Raw genomic sequence first — 23,486 nt, 5'->3', positions numbered from 1 at the left:
CGTTAACCAAAAATTTAGCTCATATCCATAAAAGTAGGCCAAAAATCAAGGATGGGTAGTAATTTACATATTCTGCAAGAATATGTGTGTGTGTGCGTGTGTATTTCAAAAAGAAGCTTTTCTTCCTACTAAAGTCAGGAGGAAAGAGTGGGTAAAACAGAAACATGAACAAACAACAGCAAAAATGGGTATTATGCATACAAGGTCTATCTGTATGTTCTAATGAACACCTGCCCAGTGTCAGCCATACCTCACATTCAGCTCTCACTTGCACTATCCAAACTTATGAAATTGAAATGCAAGCCATACTTTTTACTGCTTCTCCTCTTCCACTGCACTTAGCTGTGGAAGGTACCTCAGGAAACAAGAGATGAATTCTACAGGAAAACTCTTAATTGATGAAACAACAGCAACATAGATAAAATCTGTAGCCAGAGATAGGTTTTAATATCAGATAAGCAGTTTCTGATGGCTCTTAACCTACTTAATTACTTATCCCCACAACAAAAAGTGCTATAAATATTTGCTTATACAGCCTGCATGCAGAAAAGCTTCTGGCACAAATTTCCTAGGACTCTTCTCATAAGAGCCTCAAGCCTGAGCCCTCTGAGAAGACACAGCACAAGTCAAGATAAAACCAAAAAGTAAAGATGAAGACCAGAAAGAAATATGAAGAACAAAGAATTTCAAATAACTTACTTGTTCATTCTACCTTTCTAAACTTGTCCCAGTTTAGCCTCCAACTCCTATCTGCCATAAACTATTAATTTGTCTACTATGATAAAACATTCCAACTCTCTCTAGGCAATTCTAATTTAGACAGACATATCCTGACATAGTGTTATTTTTTTCCTCTATGATCCAGCTGTGTATTATTTTGGCAGTCCTTGGAATCCTTAATTCCTCCTTCTAAATTTCTGCTCTGTGGCCCTAGAGCTAATGGAGGAAACAAACTGGGAATAGTCCTGTAGAAATAGGTGAGCTGCAATAAAGGAATTCCAACAATTGGGCTCCCCTCCACCAACATCAGGCTATTTTTCTTTCTTCCCTATAGTATTTAAAAAGTAGAGAGCAAGAGGCTGACATACAGATGAGAGGCTGTAGCAAAAAGCCACCCCCAGCTTTTTAGGAATACTCGTATCTTTTCACTGGTTGTAGATACTTAAGTCTGGAAAGTATCTTTGGAATATGTCTTGTGTGTAAGAATGCATAAAAGAGAACACCTTGCAAAAGTCAAACATACAGATTTAATAATGTGCAACTAATGACGATGGTTTATAAATGAAATACCACCTACACATTTAGTTCCCTAAATATATTATGCTATTAATCATTAAAGTTAGATCTATAAGTACAAGTTTTCCACATGTGGAAAAGTAAATCTGTTTTTAAATTAAAGAGAAATTATCACTCTAATTCTTAAAAATAAAACTATCAGGGTATATAATTCAAGTGTAGCTGCTCATAGTCACTGAATAAACTTAAATTTGATAAAACATTTAAGTTTCAACCAATGCACCTTTGTTGAAGCACATTTAGCTGAAATAACTTTGAGTCTGGTTTATTTCCATCACATATAGTACATTTTTCCAACAAGAGCATGTACATTCAATATAGAACATTTCCAGCAACAGTTACAGTCTTTCTAGTTTCCTTTCACAGTATATTTTAGTGCAAAGCACTGGGAAGGGTAAATGTTTTTCTAGCTATAGAAGCATTTTATTATGACCTTGTGGATCTTCAACATTTTAAAATTTTATACAAAAGTATATAGATGGACAGGGTCCCTAAGTACAGGTGTGAACCTCTATAAAAACATGGTAAATTCTCTGCTGTACCTTTTAAAATTATAATTTGACAAAAATTACTAAAAAATAAAATATTCCCTAAAAAGTACAAAATATTGATACACAAAAACCTGCCCAATATTTCATAAAGATAGATGTACTTCTGTTTTTCCTAAAATCTTGATTACAAAAAAAATGGACAAGAATTCATTATTTTCCAAATTTTACAGTAGGAATCAAATATCATCTAAAGTAGTCTTTTAAGATTTTACCTGGGAGAAAAAAAATTCAGGGTTTACACTCCCATCTTCCTTTTTTAGCAATATTTAAAGATATAAACTAATATCGTAAGAAGTGGTTGTGCATGGATTGTCTGCATCCATAAAATATCAGTAACCTATTTACTACCTTCATACTAACATTAGTAAATGTGTGGTCTTAAAAAAAAAAAGAAACTGAAAAATTAAGTTGCATCTATTATTAAAGTGCTTTGTATAAAATTTAAAGAAAAAAAGGGGGAATGTTTAATTTTCATAAAAACTTCAGATGTTTACAAATAAAAAATGTAATGATCCATGGATGAAAATGAACTGGAACTTTCCTGTAGTATATTATTTTAGAATGAAACTCAAACATTTAAGTGCTGGAGAACAAGTTAGAAAAAAAATGAATGTAAAAATAATTACAAATATTTAGTAGGCTAAATATTTATAATATGTTGATACTAATTTCTTTTGGTCCTAACATATACTCACTAGGAAATATATCTGTACAACCCAGATGAAAATTTTGCCAAATAAAGTGAAACAAAACTAAAATCACTACGATATAGTCTTTTCATCAATAAAAATCACCAGTGGTGATATATATTCTTCAGGTTGTTCTAGCTATAGAAGCATTTTATTATGTTGATCACTTTAATCAACAAATTGTTTGGAAAACAAAATTTGCAATGTTTTTGTAAAAACTGCAGACCAAATGCACAAGGTCAAGGGTGGTTAGCTGATAGACTGTGATGACAATATGTAATGTCACAGCTACTTGAAAGTGCTGGGAGAGGCAGTGCCCTAGAAACAAGTGGTTAGATGGTTATTATTTTAGTCAGAAAACAGTAGTTACAGTCGAATATTTATGAAAATGTTTTTCCTTTTTTTTTTTTCTCATAGTACCATTTGAAGACGTTTAGTGGTTCTAACACCAATTTAAAGTCTTTCCACAAAAATGAACTCCAAACCTTTTCGTACATCACTTGAAGTTATCTGAGGAGAAATGGGAATAAATGAACACTTTTGAGTTTACCAATAAAACTTTGTTTTTAAAATTATACAACAGTAAATGACTTCTAAAGGATGGTTTCATCTCAAGTTTCCACAAATAAAAAAATGTGTGATACTCAAACCACAACATTTAACCTACTCCACATTCAAACTCAGTATACTGTTTTAGAACCTGATTCCAAAACTAATTCAATGCTAATTAAATATATTAAATGCCTTAATATAGGGAAACAGATACTGAAGGTAAACTTTTAAAAATATAGAGAGACTTGCAAAAACAAGTATAGGGAGTCTACTCATTTTTATATTGCATTTTAAAAATCTACATTTATCCCAAAACCTTCTAAAAAAGTAAATTTTTTTCTTTCTTCCCAATAGGGATTTTCCTTTTCTTATAATGCACAACCACACAAAGAAAAAAAAAAAAATCCTACTTAGTTAATATTAACTATGTTGAAATGATCACAAAAAGTCCATTTAAAACAAAAAGGGAAAAATAAGATTTGGAATCTAAATAATCACTTTTTCCACATATCAAAACTAAAAGCAGTAACTAATACATACTCCCAAGGAGAAGGAAAAAAAAAAAAATCTAAACTTCTATCAAGTTTCCTCCTTTGACTGGAAGCACTATGTTAAATGTAAATAACAAATGCTAATTGTTCTAAATTCAATTTGGGGATTTTTTTTTTCTGAGTGCAGCACTTTATTTAGCCGTCACAGATTAATTTTTACAATAATTACAGTGCCTCAAAAGACTTTTTTCCTATAATTATCGCCTTCACAAATTCATTCTAATATATTTAACTTTTCCTACAATGTATTAATTAGTAGACTAAGTCACTAAATCAAATTAAACCTGTGCAAAGTTAGTTAAACAGAAGACTTCTATTGTAAACATAAGCCAATATAAATGTATGTATTTTACAACATTGAGGAAAGCACTGACCCTGTGCCATCTACCTATAACTATATTGCATTGTCCTGTGGAAGATAAGTTCTGAAGTTAACTTTTGTTCCCAAGCCACTGGAATAAAGGTCACTGAAGAGGTAAAGGCAATATGCACATTACTCTTGCAGTTCCCATTGCCATAAGTTATATGGAAGCAAATGTGTTAAAATGGAACTGGCTATAAATTATGGTCAAATGATTTTTTTAGTTCGATGGGGGGAAAAAAGCAAAACTCTGTAACTGTTCCTCACCAGACAAGAGCCTTAGATCTTGTACTTCGGCCTTTGGTTTTGTTTCCTTCAGGTGAATTGGAAGCATTTGCCTTATGAGTTTTCTTATGATGTTCAAGATAAGTCTTTTTGGCAAATGCCTTTCCACATTTATTGCATCTGTGAAGAGAAAAGTTTTTTGTGACTTTTACTTCAATACCAACGTCAGCTACTTCATACTTTTTACTAGGAGAGTTAGAAGTGCCATCATGTTTTGAATCACTATGTTTTGCCTCATCCCTCGAAGGGCCTCTTTTTGCCACTTTATTTAGAACAAAATCAATGGGCTTCTTTATAGCTCTGATCTCTAAACTGGCTGTTATTTTCCCAAGATAGCGGGATGACTTTTTATGAACCACAGTTATATGTCGTATCACATCGCGCTTCCGACGAGTTTCATAAGTGCAAAGAGGACACTTGTAGAATTTAACATAAATGTTATTCCCATCTGTGTGCAACTCAATGTGTTTAGTCAAGTTCTGTTTGGAAGTAAACTGACGTTTACAAAGTTTACAGTAAAGTTGCTTAAAGTCAAAGCCAGCTGAAAGTTTTGGTTTCCTGGTTTTTTGCTGGCCACCTGCAGCAGACGGACTAGTTGATTTAGGGCTTTCCGAGTCTTGTTTAACTTTATTTTTCTGTGCTGCCGGTGTGTTCTTTTTTTCATTTGAATGATTTGTTCCCTTTAATTCATTCTGTGGAGAATGGGTAATGGAAGGGGGTGAAGATTCTACAGAATCTGCTGGTTCAACTTTAACTTTTATTTCTGAACTGCTGGCAGTATTATTAGGGCCTTTCTCTCTTTTAGAGTTTGTTCCAGAAAGAGTTATCTTGTGGACAATTTGCATATGTCTTTTAAGCATTATTTGTGAACTATATTTCCTCTTGCAAAGGAGGCATTTGCATGCAGTTAAATTGTATTCAGCCTTTGAAGACGACTTTTGTTTTCGAGTCTTAAAAGATTTTTTAGGAGAAACAGAATCCAGGAACAAAGGTTGCCCAGGCTTTGTTGCTATATCAGGAGTAATTGAATCCCTCCTTAGTCCTCTATGAACTTCATCAAAATGCCTCCTTACATTCGCTTTTGTAGCAAATGATTTACAACATACTGGACAACTCCTACTTATTGGAACTAGAACATTCTTACTGCGTCCTTTGGAGGACTGGTTTGGATTCTTTCGTGTTTCAATGTACTTTTTTAGTTCTTCCATCTTTTTCTTATGTACTTTTCGAATATGACGACGAACACCTCGTCTGGAATTGAATTCTTTTCTACAAAGACAACATATCAACTGGTGACCAAAATCAGAATTGTCAGAAGTTTCCAAGTCAGCCTGTGATTCCTGAGGTTGCTCATCAGATGGAGGTGCAACTTCATCTGCAACAATCTCAACAGGAGGGGGCTCTACAGTTTCCACCTCTGTATCTGTAACTGGTACTGTTTTAGACTGTTCAGTGCTAGTTTCCTGTATTTGAACTTCGGTTTGTTCAGGAGTACTGCTTGACTCTGTGACTTCAGTAGGATTATCAGTCCTTGAAATATACTGAAACACTGCATTTTGATTAGTTTCTATGGGTTCTAGCTTAATAATATATTCTCGTTTGTCCACACTTGGATATATGGCTTCTAGGAGATCGTTTATGGCTTGGCTTTGTTTATCATTTACATCAGGAAGGTCTGTTAAGGAAAAAACAACATTTTAATCTGAAATAATTAGCCTGCTCTAGCTCTGTAATATTTAAAAATCTATTATAAACCTCTATCTTAAAATTTATTATATCACTGGTTTGTATTTCTTTTTATAAGAACATTATCTACTTTTCCATATTTTAAAACTAGAATTGAACTAAAATTGATTTAAAATCTCATCATGGTACACAAATGTTAAGGAATAAATGCAATCTGAAGAGCTACTTCTACTTCTAAGTGTCCTTAATACAAAATATATAAGCACATGAGAGTGCTAAATAATTACAACAGTACTTCAAATCTTTAGTCTAAACTTTTCAAGCTAGCAAAGGCAAATAAATCAAAGTTCTCATAACCCAATACAGATAAAACAACAAAGAATGTACTATTATATATAAAAATGCTTCTTTTTTTAGAAAACATAACAGCATTCATATTAACATAATCCATAATAATGCAGTCTACCTGTATAGAGGGACACTTAAAGATTTTACAGAAATGAAAAAGAAAGATTTGTAGGATATAAATAAGAATGACATGTAGAGACATATTTGCTAAATGCAGTCCTATTACAGTTCTTCTTAACATGACACAATCCCATTCAAGTAAGTGATTAAAACCTATAGATTTATGCCAAAAACAGAGCTAGTTTTATTTAATTGTACAATAATTACATCCTGTTAAGGCAACCAAGTATTCTTACTTTAACAGAGTTATCAAACGCTAGTTATGTTTCCACATTCAATTGTAAAATCTAGCTACAAATACAGCATCAAACCTGTTATCTATTTAGAATACAAGAAATGATTCATTATTGCTCTTCTAGTAATCTTTCCACTTAAAAGGGATAAAGTAGTGTCTGTAAGAGGGATAACACTTTCACAGGAGCATTTCTAGAATGAGTATTGCCAGAAAAGTGCACAATAAGTCAACAAATCCATTTATTTATATTTCTAAAAGTCAATTCTACACTGAAAAAAAGAATAACTATCAGGAATATAACTAATTTTCTACCGGTACTTTAATTATTAAAAGGTCAAATTTGAAACTAATCCCTACAGACAGCCTTTTCATTTATATCTCAATGATAAAAACAAGTATACCAAGATCTAACAGTAGCAGGAAAAATTCCCAAATATGAAATTTTTATTTTAACTACATATATATATATATCCTATAATATACTTTAAAATCAGCTGCATGCTAGTAATTAAGTTGTACTTTTGATATTTGGAGTTTTCATTTCATTCCCATCCCAAAAAAGTTAAATTGAAAAGTGCACAAACTCCACCATGCAACTACAGTATCAAACTGACGAAATAAATTCTATAAGCTGTAAGTCCACAAAGAGTTAAACCCCTGAACAAGAAATAATGAAAGTAACCTATTACTTATTAAAATATTTTAAGGAATTTATATCATTTCCTTAAAGCAAGAAAGTAATACCATTATATATACTACTAACTTAAGCATACAGGGGCAATACACTTAATCAAACAAACATTCAGTTCCACAAAGACCGAATTAGCCTACAACCTGCCTTCATCAAATTAGCTACTTCAGATCTCAAGTTGGTCTATAATACCATCTAATTTCTGATAAAAATGATTGATCTATAAATAAATTTCACAGAGAATAAAACGGATCTTCAAATCCAGACCCGGAAAAAAGTAGATTAATATTTTTTAATGCTCTTCACCATCCGTAAGAAATCAACTCATTTACTCATTCTTTCTCTCCTTCTAATTTACTTAAGGGTAATCTTAGTAAATTATCAGTCCTATGTATCAAGCTGTTAAAGAAGCAAAAATGAAAAATACCAACCAATACCCCCTTTAAGCACTGAGATTTTTAACTTAGAAAAATCCTGAATATAAACTATCCAGGAAACCTAATGTTTTATGTCCATATAAACATTCAAAAGCAATATCCAACATTTTAACATAAATATATTTCTAAACCTAACCTCATGTATCTTTAGAAAAACCCAGGTAAAAAGTACTATCATAAAAGTACCTAAGAAAATGAATATATAATATTAAGTCGAGTATTATAATTTTATTCCATTAAATTATTGATACCATTTTAACACAAACATACAGCTAGAGTAAAAGAATACTGTAAAATGCATAACCGAATATATGAATAAAACTTACTGTCATCCATCTGGAGACTTGGTGGGCAGTAGAATTTTTTATGGGTAATCAAATTTGGTAATCCTCTGAAGAGACTGCGGCATAATTTACATTCAAAAATAGTGTCCACGTCTTTTAATAAAATGTGCTTAAGCTGTTTAGTTCCTGAAGGAAAAAAGAAAATAAAACTTAACACAAAGGGTAACTTTAATATGCATTTTTAAACTGGGCAACCACAGTTGACAATCCAAAGTGCAATTACTCTTTGAAAACAAAATACAGGCATTGCCAATTTCCACCACAGTGTATTCAGAACTAAGTTATAAACAAATTCTAAGTAAGATTCTATCATCATCTGGATATTGTGACAGCTAAAATTGATATTCTTTTTCTAATTCAGCAGCCAATCAATTCTTAGGATATCCCAATAGTGGTTCCAACATCTGGCTAATCATCACAACAACCAGGCAATAAAGATGTACATTACCCACCCCTAGAGATTCTGATTCAACAGATCTGGAATGAGAAAGAAGAATTAAACATTCCCCCCCCCCCCTTGCCAAAGTTTCTGGCTGGTTCCTTTAGCTCCCTTCTGCATTAAGATGTGAACATGGAGTTCTATAATACATTTTCCCCTGATTCCTTAAAGAAAGATTGTCTGTGACTTTGCTTTTTAAACTCAGTTCAAACTACTTTAGGTTTGGGGCCAAAATGGGATTATGGCCATTGAGTCTGAGAGTAATCTTTATCCATAATCTGAATTTCGCTTAGGTCTCCTGATACCACTGTAAATTTATTCAAAGCCTTTCTCCCTCAAAAACACACTCCAAGTGCAATTAATTAAATATTGATGGTTTAGTTTAATTTAAAGCCTGTCTTTCCCACTAAATTATAAACTCCAAAACAGCCAAGACCAAACCTGTCTTACTTACAACTACAAAGTATTCAGTTCTAGCGATACTCAATAAAGACTAGTTGAAGAAATGCCACTGATAGAGGCAATCTAAGCATTATGACAGAAGATCAAAAGGCAGGAAAAAAATAAACAGCAATGAGCATCCAATCTTTAAAATAAAAACATCTATCAGGAATAAAACACAAATAGAAGATCTTTTGTCATTATTTCCTATAGGTTTTTGCCACAGATAAGTTGGTAAAATTGATCTGCCATGCTTTACTAATTAATTAGCCTTTAATTTCCTCAAAAAAGATGGTAATAATATTGACTTAAAGAGGAAAAACAAAAGTGTCCTGAAAAAAAACTATCTAGGTGCAGTGTTCCATCATTCCACAAGTACTTGACACTCTGTTAACCTCTGGGACTACTAAAGAGTAAACTCACTATACTATCCATCTCGTAAAATGAACAAACCAGAGCAAATCTATCTTAGAGAATCATGAAAGAAGATATGAACCTAAATCCCAGAAAAAATTAAATTACACATCTGGGTTTCCACTGGGGAAAAAAATAAATATAATGAAATCATTTCCACCATTTCTCAAATACAAATCAATGTTTACTGTACTAAACCAAACTGTATTACCACAAAATCAGAAAACATAAATTTAAAAAGATTCAGAGGACAGCTTGAGTACTCTTCTTTATATAAAAGTAAATTCATACACACACACACTTTTTAAGTCCATTTCACATTGCAAAATATACTGCCAACAGACTGCTAACATATTTACTTCATAATTAACCTCCGAAGTGGGCAAACCATGAAAGAAGGTAGACTGATGATAAAAATATTTTAGATAAACCTCTCTAACATATCCTAAAAAGTATCGTTAAGTATAGTACTAGTAAGAAGAAAACAGGAAATTTTGCACACTCTATTCTAAATTGAAATACCTGCTAGACTAACACTAAAGATTCAATTCTGCCTGTAAAGACAGTAAAAAGGATTGAAGAGGAACAAGCTGAACTAGGTTTAACTTAAGAACTCAATTGAAGATTTAAATAGAAAAAAAAAAAAAAAAAAAAAAGATTTAAATAGAGAGTATGAAGTTATGCATAAAAAATAGTTACTGGTAAAAATATAAGACTGCATCCCTAAATCAGAGATCTCACTTTGTCTACCAAGTTCTCTCAACCATAAAAACTAATTAATTTAAAAATTTAAAAAATCTATATAGAAAGAGGTAATCTTGTTTAGTCCTAGCTATACAGCTAGTTATATTCAGTAGAGTGTATATTTGTTTCCAAAAGCATCCCCCTAAAAAAAAAAGACTCTAACCTTAACTAATCAATCTTAATTATCATTCACAAATCCCACCCCCATTGGACCCCACCTACTCACACATACAAGGCACAATTGTGTTGATGCTGGTACATCAAATTTCTATCAAAGCCACGGGTTCACCAAATTGTCTCTCTCTCTCACTTTTCAGGCCTTTACTAAAACTATGTTTTTTTTCTCCCTACCTATAACAATCTCCTACTTCCTCCTTCTTCTCGTCTGGCTCACTTCTAGTAATGATTCAAACTCCAGGTTAGATGTCACTTCTTCCAGGAAGCCTTACTGATTCCTGGTTTTTGTTACGAATTTTTCTCCCCAACTCTCACAGCACCCTATACATCGGTACTAATATCCCACTGTCTTGGAATTAATTTTCTGTACTCTCATTAAACTGGAAGCTCTAAAAAGGACAAAGACACCTTTAATGCTCACACAAGCATTAGAAGATGATGCCCTCAAGATGATGCCTGATTGACGTTTGTTAAATGACATATTGAAGAGCTCTATGTTTAAAGAAACCCTCTCTATAAATCAGATTTTTTTTTTTTTAGTCTAAATAAAGTTGACTGGAAAGTCAAAAAAGAGACCTCAAAGATTTTCTAATTCAACTTACACATTTTATGAATGAGAAAAAAAAAAGATGTTGCCCATTCCATAAATACAGAAGTTTTTCCCTAAGTCAGTTTTAGTTGCATTTTAAGGTTTTGTTGTTTTTCACATGTGGTCATAATCGCTTTGGTCATAATGGTCTCATCAGCTACCATTTTGTGACTGCTTTGCTCAGTAACAACTAGATATGGCCAATCAACTGCCTCTGTCAACAGCTAAAACTTTGTCACTGAGACAACAGACAGAGTCAATCTAGACAGCAACATAAAGTTCTTCCACTACTCTTGATCCTGAAAGAGACTATCTTACTCCTAATTATTCCTTTTCCTATATTAATAACTTTTTCTTGCCATAGGTTTTAAAACTATCTTAAGAGTCACTATTTACCGATTATACAGATCATTAATCAGTATCTTTCCAAATGAAAAACCCAGTCCTCCAAAGGGTAATAAGGCTTTTGATGCCTAAAAATCAACTAATTTAGTGAATATTTCAGATTCTCCTAATAGGTGCACAGTGAATATTACTTAAACCTCATCAAGAGTTTCGTCATGTGCTATTCCTTAATATCAAATACACCGTATATACTGAGAAAAATGTTTACAAGATTTTTTCCAAAAGGAATGAATATTCAGTTTTACATTATGGTGGATAGCAGTCACTTTATCTAATGTGATATTAATTCTAACTCTTCTGTGCCAAAGATAAGCTTTCTTTTTTTCCCCTTAATATATAGATATGTTGGTCAATGACCATTCTAAGTTGTAGCGGTAATGATTTTTAAACAGTATAACTGCTTGCTTTATGATGATTCACATGTGAAGCTCAATCTTTTTTAGTTTAACTATTTAAGCATAGCATCATCTCAACATTGCAAGCAAATCTGTAATTCCTGTCAAAACTAATTTCCAAGGTCAGTATATGAAGAAAATTTTTAATTGATCATTCCTTATCAAAAGTTCCTAAAGGTATAAAGTAGGGAAAACTTAAGAAAATTTAAATTATCATCTTAAAACCACCACCTGCAAGAGTTGGTTTAACAAAAAAAAATTACTAGGTTAAGTATGGAACATTGCCACATACTACAATAAGGTTATTAAGCAGAATAAAATCATTATAGTGCCTACTTGGTTTATCTTTTAGTCTTACAAACATTTACTGAACACCTCTTAAGTATGAGGCTACAATGCTAATCACTGGAAACATGAAAGTGAAGGATCTGATCTGTGCCCTTAAGAAACTCTCAGACTAATAAAAATGTCTGTGGGCAGCCCAGGTGGCTCAGTTGTTTAGCGTCACTTTCAGCCCAGGGCGTGATCCTGGAGACCCGGGATTGAGGCCCACTTCGGGCTTCCTTCGTGGAGCCTGCTTTTCCCTCTGCCTGTGTCTCTGCCTCTCCCTCTCTCTCTCTCTCTCTCTGTTGTCTCTCATGAACAAATAAATAAAATCTTTAATATATATATATTTTTAAAATATTAATATTATATATATTATATATATATATAAATGCTCTTCTAGGAACACAGCCTCAGATTGCATGCTTTGAAGAATGTAAGAACAAATCAAACAAATAAATCTACCTGTCTTAATTCATCCAAAATATATCTAATATGATCTTAAATTTCCTGCAATTGTTATATAACCAAAAACAAAATTCATATCATATGGCACTCTTTTATGTATCTCTGACAAATCACACTTCCATCCCAAGTTTTTGTTTGCAGACTCAGGACTGAGGCATTGCCATCCAGTCACAGCTTATAAACTAAATTCAGGTAATGTTGCTTTACACAGTACAAAACCAAAATGAAACAAAAACTTTTAGGTTAAATGACCAAACCTAAGATGATAATGACAATAGCAAATACCACACAAAGCTAATTCTCATTTTTCACTACAATTTACTCCTCCCTACTATTCAGAAAAGATGCCCTTCCTTGTACACAGTAGTAATATATTCTACAGACAGAATCTTTTTTCTATGATATATATATATATTTTACAATATTATATGCTTAAAGGATTCAAAAAAAATGGTCAACTTCATATGAAAGACTAGTTTTGAATACCAGACTAAATAATTATCCTTTACTCCCTATTTTTCTGTTTCTAACCTTAGGGAATTCAATAGCTCCTTTGCCTCTACTAGAAGACTAAGAGACTAAGAAAGAATATTAAGCTCAATTAAATCAATTTTAATAAATGTCTCATGGAAGAACATCTTTTTTGTTATTGTTACTTAAATTTCTGTTTCAGTTTGGGGAGAGAAGTCAGGAAGAAAGGAAGCTAAAATAAAAGTATTGATAGAAAGGAGGGAAATTTGAAGACACCAAGTCAGAGGTGATCCTAGAAGAACTAAGGCAGCACTCTAGCAAAAGGCAGAGCCCAGTCAAGATAGCACTAGAAGCCAGGGATTCAGAACAAACAGCTTGTGTCAAAGTCATCCAACCATCAGGGATTTCAGAGTATAAAATCTGTAAGTTGGAGCAAACAAAATAGGCAGCCTTCTAAAAAAAATGACATATCTATGGACAGAGGTCAAACAACAGAGAAATGTACTGTTAATAAAGCAAAAATACGTAACAGTGTGGAGTCAGCTACCATATATACTGGGAGAAAAAGCAAGGGAGACATGTTTGCATATGTATAGAGGGTCTCCGGAAGAAGACACACAAACAATGTAGCAGTGGTTACCTGAGCAAAGAGCCTTTTTTTGTATTTTTATCTGTCCTTTTATTCTTTTTTTTTTTTTTTAAGCCACAGGCACTTATGACTTAATCCAGTAATATTATTTATTCCAACACAGGAATATTACTTAATTCCAAAAAGAAAAATCTGTTCAAATTAATTTACAAGTGAAGCAGCCAGAAATAAAAAGATATCAGAGGTCAAGAAAGATTTGTAATTTAAAACCAGAAAAATAGTCTAAAGCAAAAACTGAAGTGTGAGGCAAAGAGAACGAGTCAAAACTGATCATGTAGTCAGTACAGTACACGTGGGGCCGATAGACCTAAAAAACGAGTTAACCCCTTCCTTAGCCTTTTATGAATTTCCAGCTTGGGCAGGAATGAATACCAGGTTCTATACAGCTCAGTGTACACAGGAGAAGGTGAGTCACTTAAGAGATGATACAGTAGCTGAAGACAACTGAGCTTAAAGATTCAGCCAGATATCCTAACACATTACTAATGCCCCACCTGACAGCCTCTATACATTAACAAGAGCAAAAGCATGGACTTAGACTTCAGATAGTTCTTTAAAAGCAACGTGTGTGACCCAGCTATAATGGATAGAGCCTAGAGAGAAATGAGTGGCTGAAGACGTGGTTGGGAGTAGAATGGGACCAGGAGGAACTCAGGGATTGAGAATGGATCTTCATTCCCAAGTGGCCCAAACTTCCATGCTATTCTCCCAGTTTCAAATCAGCCAGGGCTTGGCTACTTCAGTGCTAAAGAGCTACACCTTAGCAAACTTTAGATTATACAGATACACAGGAGATTATGATCATGAGGAAATTAAAATTGCTTACTTCTGAGACGTATTAACAAAGTAAATGAATTCTTTTTTCTAAGTCCAAAATTAGTTTCTTTATACTGTTAAGCATATTTCTACATCACTTCTAATTTAAATTACTGGGTACTTATAATCAAATTTATAGTATTTTCAGAATTTGCCCAAATAAAACAGAACTCAGAAGGCCAATTTGCTGGGACATTTAAAAGAGAACATTTCACTCATTTCACAGACCCTTTTCTTTAGTTTAAATTGTAAAGAAATAGCAAATACAGAAAACAGACATGACCACAGAGCAAAAGGAAAATAATTTCATTTCTAAATATTCATCTTCTAAACACAAATTTTGAGAACAGGATCTTCTCAAAAGATAGATTTTCTAACACAAAGCATTTATGAATGAACCAATTCTAACTTCTTAATCAAAAAACAATAATAAATTATAGTAGCATAAAATAATCTTATTAATTCTAAATTTTGGATTTTAAAAAAGAAACCTATATGGGTACCTGGGTGGCTTAATCAGTTAAGTGTCTGACTCTTTCAGCTCAGGTCACGATCTCAGGGTTGTGAGATCGAGCCCCACATCCGCCTTGCCTTCATGCTGGTTGTGGAGCCTGTTCAAGATTCTCTCTTCCCCTCCCTCTGCCCCACTGGCCCCCCTCTCCCTCACTAAAAAAAAAGAGAAAGAAAGAAAGAAGAAAAGAAACCTACAGCAAGAACACAACTAAATGTGAAAAGCTATTACCTTCATTTCCATGAGAAAGAAAAAGAATTATATCTCTACTAAAAGTAGCTAAAAGAAACTCTCACTATGACCAGAAACTAACCATTCTTTTGTTATGCCAGAAATATATTATAAATACTTCCCCTAATAAGTAAAATTTTAATTATATTTACCATAGGAAAATCTGACTAATCAGTTACTTCTGTTAATGAAGGGCAACTACAAAAGTAAAACGAACAACAACAACAAAAAAGTAAAAAGATCAAGAAACACCCAAATAGGCTGCACCTCCATTCAACATGAGCAAGGCTTGGATATACACTCGATACCTACTTAAACATATACATATAAAAGCAATGCCATGAGGACTATAGATTTAAAAATAGGAGAAATAGATTTGAGTCAGAAATTTAAAAATTTTTATTTTTGATTAAGGAGTAATCTATTTCTTAGATCCTAAAATAAAGCAAATATATACTATTTCTCTTTACAATGACTTAAAAACAAGCACCTCAAAGCATTTATCAATACAAAACAAGTGGTTATATATAAATTATCTTTCCCTCTAAATCTCAGAAATTTTTCATTAAAATAGTGAGTGTTAGAATAAAAGATACTCCAATCCTTTAAATTTCTGTCACTTAGGTGTCCCATCAATTATGTGTATCTGCTTATTTATATCTAACCAATAGTTTGTAATGTCAGTGAAGCCAAATCAACAAAAGGTGAAGTGGATCATAAGAAACACAAAAACCTAAGATCTCACTGATAACACAGGAGTTCTAACAGTTCTCAGTCATGTATATGCAGTAAGCAACACCTACTTTAAAGCACTGGATTGCAACCGCACAAATCCATTTATTATATATACAATTATTATAATAATCTAATATAGAAAGAAAAGCTAAACAAATGTATCCAAAGAGACCAGAGCTGGAGTAAGTATTTTTCCTGTCTTGTGCTCTATCAAAGATGTTGAAACTCCAGGGTTAGGCAGGAGAAAGAAGGTGAGTCACATAAACAGAGATGATAAAGTAATTAATCTAGAACAATCTCAGACTTTCTGAATAAATAATCTACCCTGCCAATACTTATAAAGACCCAGTATAATTTACGACTGCCCTTTGAGGATTTACAAAGAATATGCCAAAAAATAACAATAAATTGTTAAGAAGAGGCACATTACCAATAAAAATACCATATATACTTCTTTAAACCATACTAAGCTTATCTCTGTATTAATATATAAAATATAGTACTGAAAAAGAATCTAGATCAAGTCAATATTTATTCATCCACTTTCTAAAAATATGACAATTAATAGTATTCTATAAAACCAAAGTATACATTTTTAAATTTTCAAAAAATTAATTCTAAGGATTGCTAGGTAGTTTCTAACTACTATGTGAAGATTGAAAAATATCCTAAAACATTCATACCTGATCGAAAGCACTCAATTATTTGTTGAATACCAGATTTGGATGTCTGTAGTGGTTGCTGTAACAAAGGAGCATCTCCAGGTTCCAGGATATAAACTACATGGAAGACAAACACCCACCCCAATCCCCACAAAAAAAGGGTTATTTAAATCATTTACTATTGAAGTAAAACAACGGTTTGCTACAATCATGTTAATGATAATCACACTTGTTTGTATATACTTCACCATCATCTTTGTAAGGCAAAATGAAATAATAGAGAAAAAATAACTAAAACTATTCTCAATTCAAGGCTAAATGAAAGCTACTTAAGGCTTCAAACGCAAAGATTTACTATTTTGGTATTATTTACTACATATTCATCATGTTTGCCTTTTTATTCCCCTTGAAGAGGAACCACTGTATTTAATCAAAATTCTAGGACAATGAGGACAATGATGGCCTAGTCACATCTCATAAACCATTCCAGAACCCTGTAGACAATCTAGTACAGCTCTCGAGGCAATTATGAGAGCAAAACTCAAAAACCACTGTCTAAGGAAAGAACTAATGAAGTGCATGATGACAGATATTCAAGAATGTTCATTGCACCACTCTGCAGCACTGTAAATAATTGAGAAAAAAATTCAAAAAACTTTAAAATCTCTCAATAGGAACCAGACTAAATAAACTACGAAATATCCCTACAACAGAATCCTTCATGGCTGTTAGAAAGCATGAGCTAGATCTACATGTATCAACAACAGAGGATGTCACTAATGGATTAAGCAACAAAAACAGGTTATAGAATATGATCTCACATTAATATGTATTTCAATATACAAAGAAATTTAACGTTTATGTGTATGTATGTACAGACATTAATATACACAGAAGTAGTCTGGTAGATACCAACAAAACAAGGGTTCCGTCAGGGTGGACTTTATAGGAATGATTTTCACTTTCTCCCTCACACTTCACTAGTACTTCAGAACCTGGGCTTTTACAAGTGTCCATGTTAAAAAAAAAAAAATTATAGTAAGTAAAAATAATATTTCCACTTTAAAAATAAAAATTTTCATTTTCATATATGAGCTCTGCTTTCCAAAACTCTTAGATTCACAGTATAATTATATAATAAATTAGATAATGATGCTATGAAATAAAGTAACTGAAAAGGAAAATGGAGTTTTTCCATCAGATACCAAATAAAGAAATGATTATAGTAGAGAAAAACCAACCACTTTAATTAACTTTTTTTTAATATAATGTTCTATGCTCAACTATTACCATCTTAATCCAGGATCATCCACTCTGTGGGAAAATAAAAAGGATGATTTCAATAATGCATGCTGCTACTGATTCAGGGCCTGATCTTGGACAGCATTTAGCTTTCTACTAAGAAGGCTAATGCCTGCTGCTATGTATATAGACACAGCCTTAGATTCCCGGTCAAGGCTTTAAGTCTTGTGCTTAGTGCACACAAATGGGAGGAACAATGTCTCAGAACCAAACCATTTGGGATCCCTGGGTGGCTCAGCGGTTTAGCACCTGCCTTCAGCCCAGGGTGTGATCTGGGAGTCCCAGGATCAAGTCCTGCATCAGGCTCCCTGCATGGAGCCTGCTTCTCCCTCTGCCTCTTTCTCTCTCTCTCTCTCTCTCATGAATAAATAAATAAAATCTTAAAAAAAAAAAAAAAGAAGAAGAAGAACCAAATCATTTTATTAAGCACAACTTTTCCATAATTTTAAGAGATACTTTAGGGGTATTTTAAATGAATTAAGAACATGCACACACCCACAACTCATTTTGAGAACATCTGACATTGGCACTTCCTGTACAGTGATTAAAAATATGAAAACTCCAGACCTGGATTTACTACACTGAAATCTTTTTCTGACACTTATTAGATACAACTAAGGCAAATTAAACTCTCTGAACTTTTTCTCATCTCTAAAATGGGGATAATAAAAGTACCTAAATCACAGGGTTGTATGAGGATTAAATGAGCTAACGCAAGAAACTAGTTAAAACAGAGCCTGGGATATAGTAAGTGTTCAATAAATGTTCTATCACCACCACTACCACCACCATCATTATCAGGTACAAATCAATTGCCTTCTGACACCCAAAACTGAAAAACGGTTTCCAAAATCTAAGTAAGAGAAGTAGAATTCAATCCTTTAAAGATGCAATAGCATAAGTTTGTAAACAGACTGATTGATGATAACATTTACTTGGGTTAGATGGATCTCTTTTCACTATTTGTATGAAACTGACAACTGTTTATAAAAAATAATAATAAAAAAGAGGGCAGAAACTGAACAATTGTAAAGAATAAAAAGCAGCAACGTTTGGCTGTATACGTGGCAAGAATTCTAGATAGGGAAAATTAAAAAAACAACAACACGGTAATGAATAAGGGAGGGATATGGAGAGAAAATGGAAACTTGTCCCTAGAGTCTCCTTTCCTCATTTAAAAACGCTCCAGAAAAACTTTCTATAACACACCAGCTTCCATTTCCACATGATTCAAAGCTAGAGCAAAATTTTGTTACCTAATCACCTTCAGAAAACTGCTGTGAGACACATCAACATCCTAAAACACCATTCAAAATAATCCAAGGGCTAGCTTAGTCATCCGTGGACACGTCCACTCAGTATACAGATCTGTGTAGCTTTCATTGTTAAAAAAAAAAAAAAAAAATTACCATCCTTCATTTGAAAACATTCAACACTAAAAAAACTTTATGTATTATTTTATCAAAGTTTCCTGTCATATACCGTATCATCCCTTCCAAGATCAACTTACATGACCATTAGGAAAAAAGCCATCATCTCTCTCCAATCAAAACACCCAAACCCTAAAAAGTTAACATCTGTTTTTACAACCTTCCAAGAACATACTTCCCAGAATCAGATACCTACTTTTCTAACAGTCTCTCTACCTTAAAACAAGCCCCTTACAGTAACTTTCTGCTTATGATGTCTGGGATTTACTTACAAATAATAGCAGGGAAGAAGTTGGAGGCTGGAGAAGGGAACAGTGGAGAAGGGAGAACAGAGATGAAAAGAGATTGTGGATGTATTAATGTGTTGAGTTGTATGATGCTTACCTACACAATTCTATCTACTTTTGAATGTTTCAAAATTTCTGTAAACAACATTCTTAAAACACAACTCAGAAAATACTGTACATACACTCACAGGCTTATACCACCACCCTTCACTACAAATTGACCTATCCTATGAAGGCCTCCTCAGGAACACAATGCTCTCATCCAGGGACCCGCCCACTATTCATAATTCAAAAGAGGATAGACCTCTGATGATTGCCCATTAAAAGAAATTCTCAAACATCATGTCATCTTCTTCCCTCCATCTGAAGGCATCCTCTTTTAAAAACTATCATAACATCTTCCTCCTAGTACTGGAAATATCCTCCCACACAGCACTTACCTTCCTCTGAAATAATGATAATTAACTATCCTAGAAGTTAACAAACTTCTAGCTTTCCACCAAACTAATCTTCAGAAAGTGTTTAATTCTTGCTAAGAAAGGAAAAAGAAACAAACTACTTTTGACCTGGTAGCCTGAAAAATAAACTATATTGAAAAAGTTTCTGGTAAAAAAAAAAAAAAAAAAAGTTTCATTTTTAAAATTAATGCAACTTCTATGACTTCTTGTTACTGAGGGAGAAAAAAGCAAAGAAGTTCTAATATTTAAACATTCAACTCTGAAAAACATCTTTAAAAAGACATTAAAGTCTCCAGGAAACTTCATCAGAATACACTAAACAAGGCCTAATCATAAATGATCTTATTTATTTACTTGTCTATATCTATTTCTTCCCAGTCAAAAGTTCTATGGGGGAATAACTTTATCTCTTTTGCTCACCACTTACATATCCACTGCCTTGGACAGTGCCTAGCACCTAACAGGTGCTCAATAACAATTTGTAAAAGAAATAAATACATGAACACATAAACTTCTTCCTAAATAAGAAGTTTTAGTAAAATGATTTCATTAAGTAATGCAACTTAAAAAAGTTGCAATGTTCTCAAAAAAAAAAAAAAAAACTGGAATAGCAGGTCAGTGGAACACAAGTATAAAAGGCACTGGCTTTCTACTTCAAAAGTAGCAAACTCCATTCAATATTTTGTAATATATAAATGACACACAAAATACACAAAAATATGCAGTATGAAGGGGTGCTGAAAATTAGATAGGTCAGGAGCAGTCGAACAGAAACTGGATCCCATCCCAGGACTATTTTATTAGCAGAGATAAGTTCAGTGGGGGGATAAGGCCATAGTACAAATTTTATTCTCATGAGTACCAAAGTTTTCTGAAAATGGGAGTTCTTCCTCTTTACCACTGCCATTTTTTCCCATTAGTCAGAAAAGTTCTCTAGTTGAACTCTACTGTGACAGAACTAAGTACATTAAAGCAGTTAAAATACTCCAACAACAACAACAAAAAACAAACAAAATCATAAAGAGTCCTAACAACTTTTAGGTCAAAAATAATAATAAACACCTGCCTTTAAACTAAAATGGAATAGCCTTTGCGTGGCTACATATGAATTCGATGATTCCCTTTTAAGTTTTACCTCTAAATGCTTGTGACTAAACACATCAAACTTCTGATAACTAGAAAAACTCATTAGTTTATCTAACTTATCTAGAATAAATATCTAATTTATTCTAGTTTATCGCATTTATAAAATTAAAGTTTCCTAATATTCTTGAGACTCGAGAAAACTTTTTCATTCATAAATCCAACTGAAAACAGTTCCACTGACTAAACTCTCCTAAAAATACTTATGTATTCTGCGTAAATAACCAGATTTTTTATTTTGCAATATAGTATGTACCGTCCAAGAACATTTTTAAAGGTTTCGGTTAGCAAGACCCATTCTTCTGACAAGCTGAGTTTAACAAACTTTTTTTTAGCCCAAACTAAACTCTTTTTTAAGGCTTTAACCGCTATTCCCTGATAAAAATGCGTAAGAAACTTTTAATTCTTAAAAGTTTAAATGAATCCACTTTCACGAAGACATGCTTTGTTTCATGTTTTCTACCACCTATTTCCTCTTCTGTCTTCAGTTTTAAATATTCAAAGGACATGAGAGTATACTGCGAACTGCAGGCTGCCCGGAAAGAAGGAAAAGGGACTGAGTGATTGGTCTTGTGGAAAAGATTTAAGGTGACACTTGCAGTACTTCTTTTAAGGGATCAAGTAGGGGAGACCTCTTGTTTGTACAAGCTTTTAGCTTCATAACTAGTTTTATGCTGGGGAAAATTATAGCCTGCTTACTTAGAAACGACTTCTCGGGCAGGAGAAAAATAAAACTGGAAGGAAACACAAAGCAGAGTGGCTTTGACGGGAGGGCAAAGTAAGTGGAGAAGAAAGGAGTAGGTACACATACCTGGTTCACAGCATCCGTGATGATGGTGGTCAGTCTGACAGTATTTATCCCTTAAAGGCATTTTCAGTGGGCGAGACCTACTTTCCTTTCACTGTAAGAAGCTCTTCATTGCGGCTTGGCTGTTGAAAGAAGTACAAATCCGTCACTCACCCCGAACTTCCTGGGGGGGTTCTGGCCAGGTTTTCCAGATACGTTCTCTCCACCCGCCCGCCGTTTTCCCTCCACGGACCCGTACCTTCCTCTAGAACTGGAAACAGGAAAACGAAGCACGAAGGCTTCCCCAGCCCAAACTCCCGCACAGGTTCACCGCCCTACCCGGAAACGCAGCCTGCGGCGCGCTGCGCAAGGCGAGGGCCTGGCCGGCTGCGCGGGCGGCAGCGGCCTCGCCGGCCCCGGCGGGCGCGCGCGGAGACGGAGGCGCGGAGCGCGGCGGCCACGGCCGGCGCCGGGGCCCGCGGGGCGGCGGGCGTGGCGACAGGGGCGGTAGAGGTGCGGCTCCCGCCGGCGGCCGACCCACGCCGTGCCCTCCCGCCACGCACGTGCGTTGGGGTCTCCCCGGCGGACCCCCGTCCCCATAACCAAGTGCGCCCAACTTACTTAACTCCTAGGGCGGGCCGGCGGGTAGGCGGAAGGAAGGAAGGCAGGCCGGGCAGCCGCGGGCACAGCCTGGCGTGGGAGGCGGCTTCGGGCCCCACCTGGCGCAGCCTCGGCGGACCACGCGAAGGGGAGCGGGGTTCGGGCCCGACGCGCTCCCAAAGAGTCCCCGCCGGCGCTGACGCGGAAGCGCCACAGCTCACCACGTCCCTCCGCGGCCCGAGGCGACGGCGACGGCGGCGGCGGCTCACGGCGTCCCTCCGCGCTGTGGAGCTGGGCGGGCGGGCGGCGCGCGGGCGCAGGCAGTTGACAGGAGGAACCGCCCCGCAGAAGCCGCCGCCGCCACCGAAGGAGCTGGAACCGGAGCCGGCAAGACCTGGGCGCCCCTCGCCGGGGCAACGGCTGCCGCCGGAGCCCGGCTCCCCCCAGCGCCGCTCCACCTGCAACGGTCCCTCAGGCTTTTGGAGAGGGGCGGGGAAGAATGGGGCTTCCCCCCACCTTGGGCCTTTTTTGGTAGTAGTTGTCGTTTCAGGAAACTTTATTAAGTCAGTCTCTCCCTTTCTCTGTCTCCCCCTCCCCGAAGAGCCTGAGCTACCGCCGCGGAGCGGGTAGGAAGGGGAAGCAGAGACTCTCCCGCAGCGACAGGGAGCGACTGACTGACCCCGGACGGAGATGGGGCGAGGGCAGGAAGTGACAAGCTCTCGGAGTGGGTGGGGGGAGTGTGGCCGGCACGCCCGGGAGCGCCGCGCGCATGCGCCCGCCCGGGCACCCGGGCCTGTGGCGAGGCGAGGCGAGGCGAGGCGAGGCGACGCGCGGCGGCCGGGCAGGGGGAGGGAGCCTCGGC

At 35.3% G+C, this 23,486-nt stretch overlaps 1 protein-coding gene across 2 annotated transcripts; it reads right to left on the bottom strand.

Annotated features, from left to right (window-relative positions):
* Positions 1-1,228: 1,228 nt before the first annotated feature.
* On the bottom strand, positions 1,229-22,821 carry ZNF800 (zinc finger protein 800). Of its 2 annotated transcripts, XM_038556615.1 has the most exons (6): positions 22,646-22,819; positions 22,049-22,167; positions 16,639-16,734; positions 8,129-8,272; positions 4,268-5,960; positions 1,229-3,046 (listed from the first exon to the last, which is right to left on the bottom strand). In XM_038556615.1, coding segments are annotated over exons 2-6 (1,995 nt in total). In that variant the 5' UTR covers positions 22,110-22,167; positions 22,646-22,819; the 3' UTR covers positions 1,229-3,045. The 2 variants fall into 2 exon arrangements, with proteins under 2 accessions (XP_038412543.1, XP_038412542.1); XM_038556614.1 differs by having other exon boundaries at positions 1,229-5,960; positions 22,646-22,821.
* Positions 22,822-23,486: the final 665 nt, after the last annotated feature.

This window comes from Canis lupus, chromosome 14 (genome assembly GCF_011100685.1).
Source record: "Canis lupus familiaris isolate Mischka breed German Shepherd chromosome 14, alternate assembly UU_Cfam_GSD_1.0, whole genome shotgun sequence".
NCBI classification, from domain to species: Eukaryota; Metazoa; Chordata; class Mammalia; order Carnivora; family Canidae; genus Canis; species Canis lupus.
The sequence above is the reverse complement of the archived record's forward strand: the minus strand, read 5'-3'. Positions and strand labels throughout refer to the sequence as shown.

Bases quoted from the DNA above. Each gene is read 5' to 3' on its own strand.
- ZNF800 (XM_038556614.1), bottom strand. From the start codon at position 22,109: ATGCCTTTAAGGGATAAATACTGTCAGACTGACCACCATCATCACGGA. The intron at 16,735-22,048 runs GTATGTGTACCT...TCTTCCATGTAG, and splicing joins TCACGGATGCTGTGAACCAG to TTTATATCCTGGAACCTGGA. The intron at 8,273-16,638 runs GTATGAATGTTT...TTTTTCCTTCAG, and splicing joins AATTGAGTGCTTTCGATCAG to GAACTAAACAGCTTAAGCAC.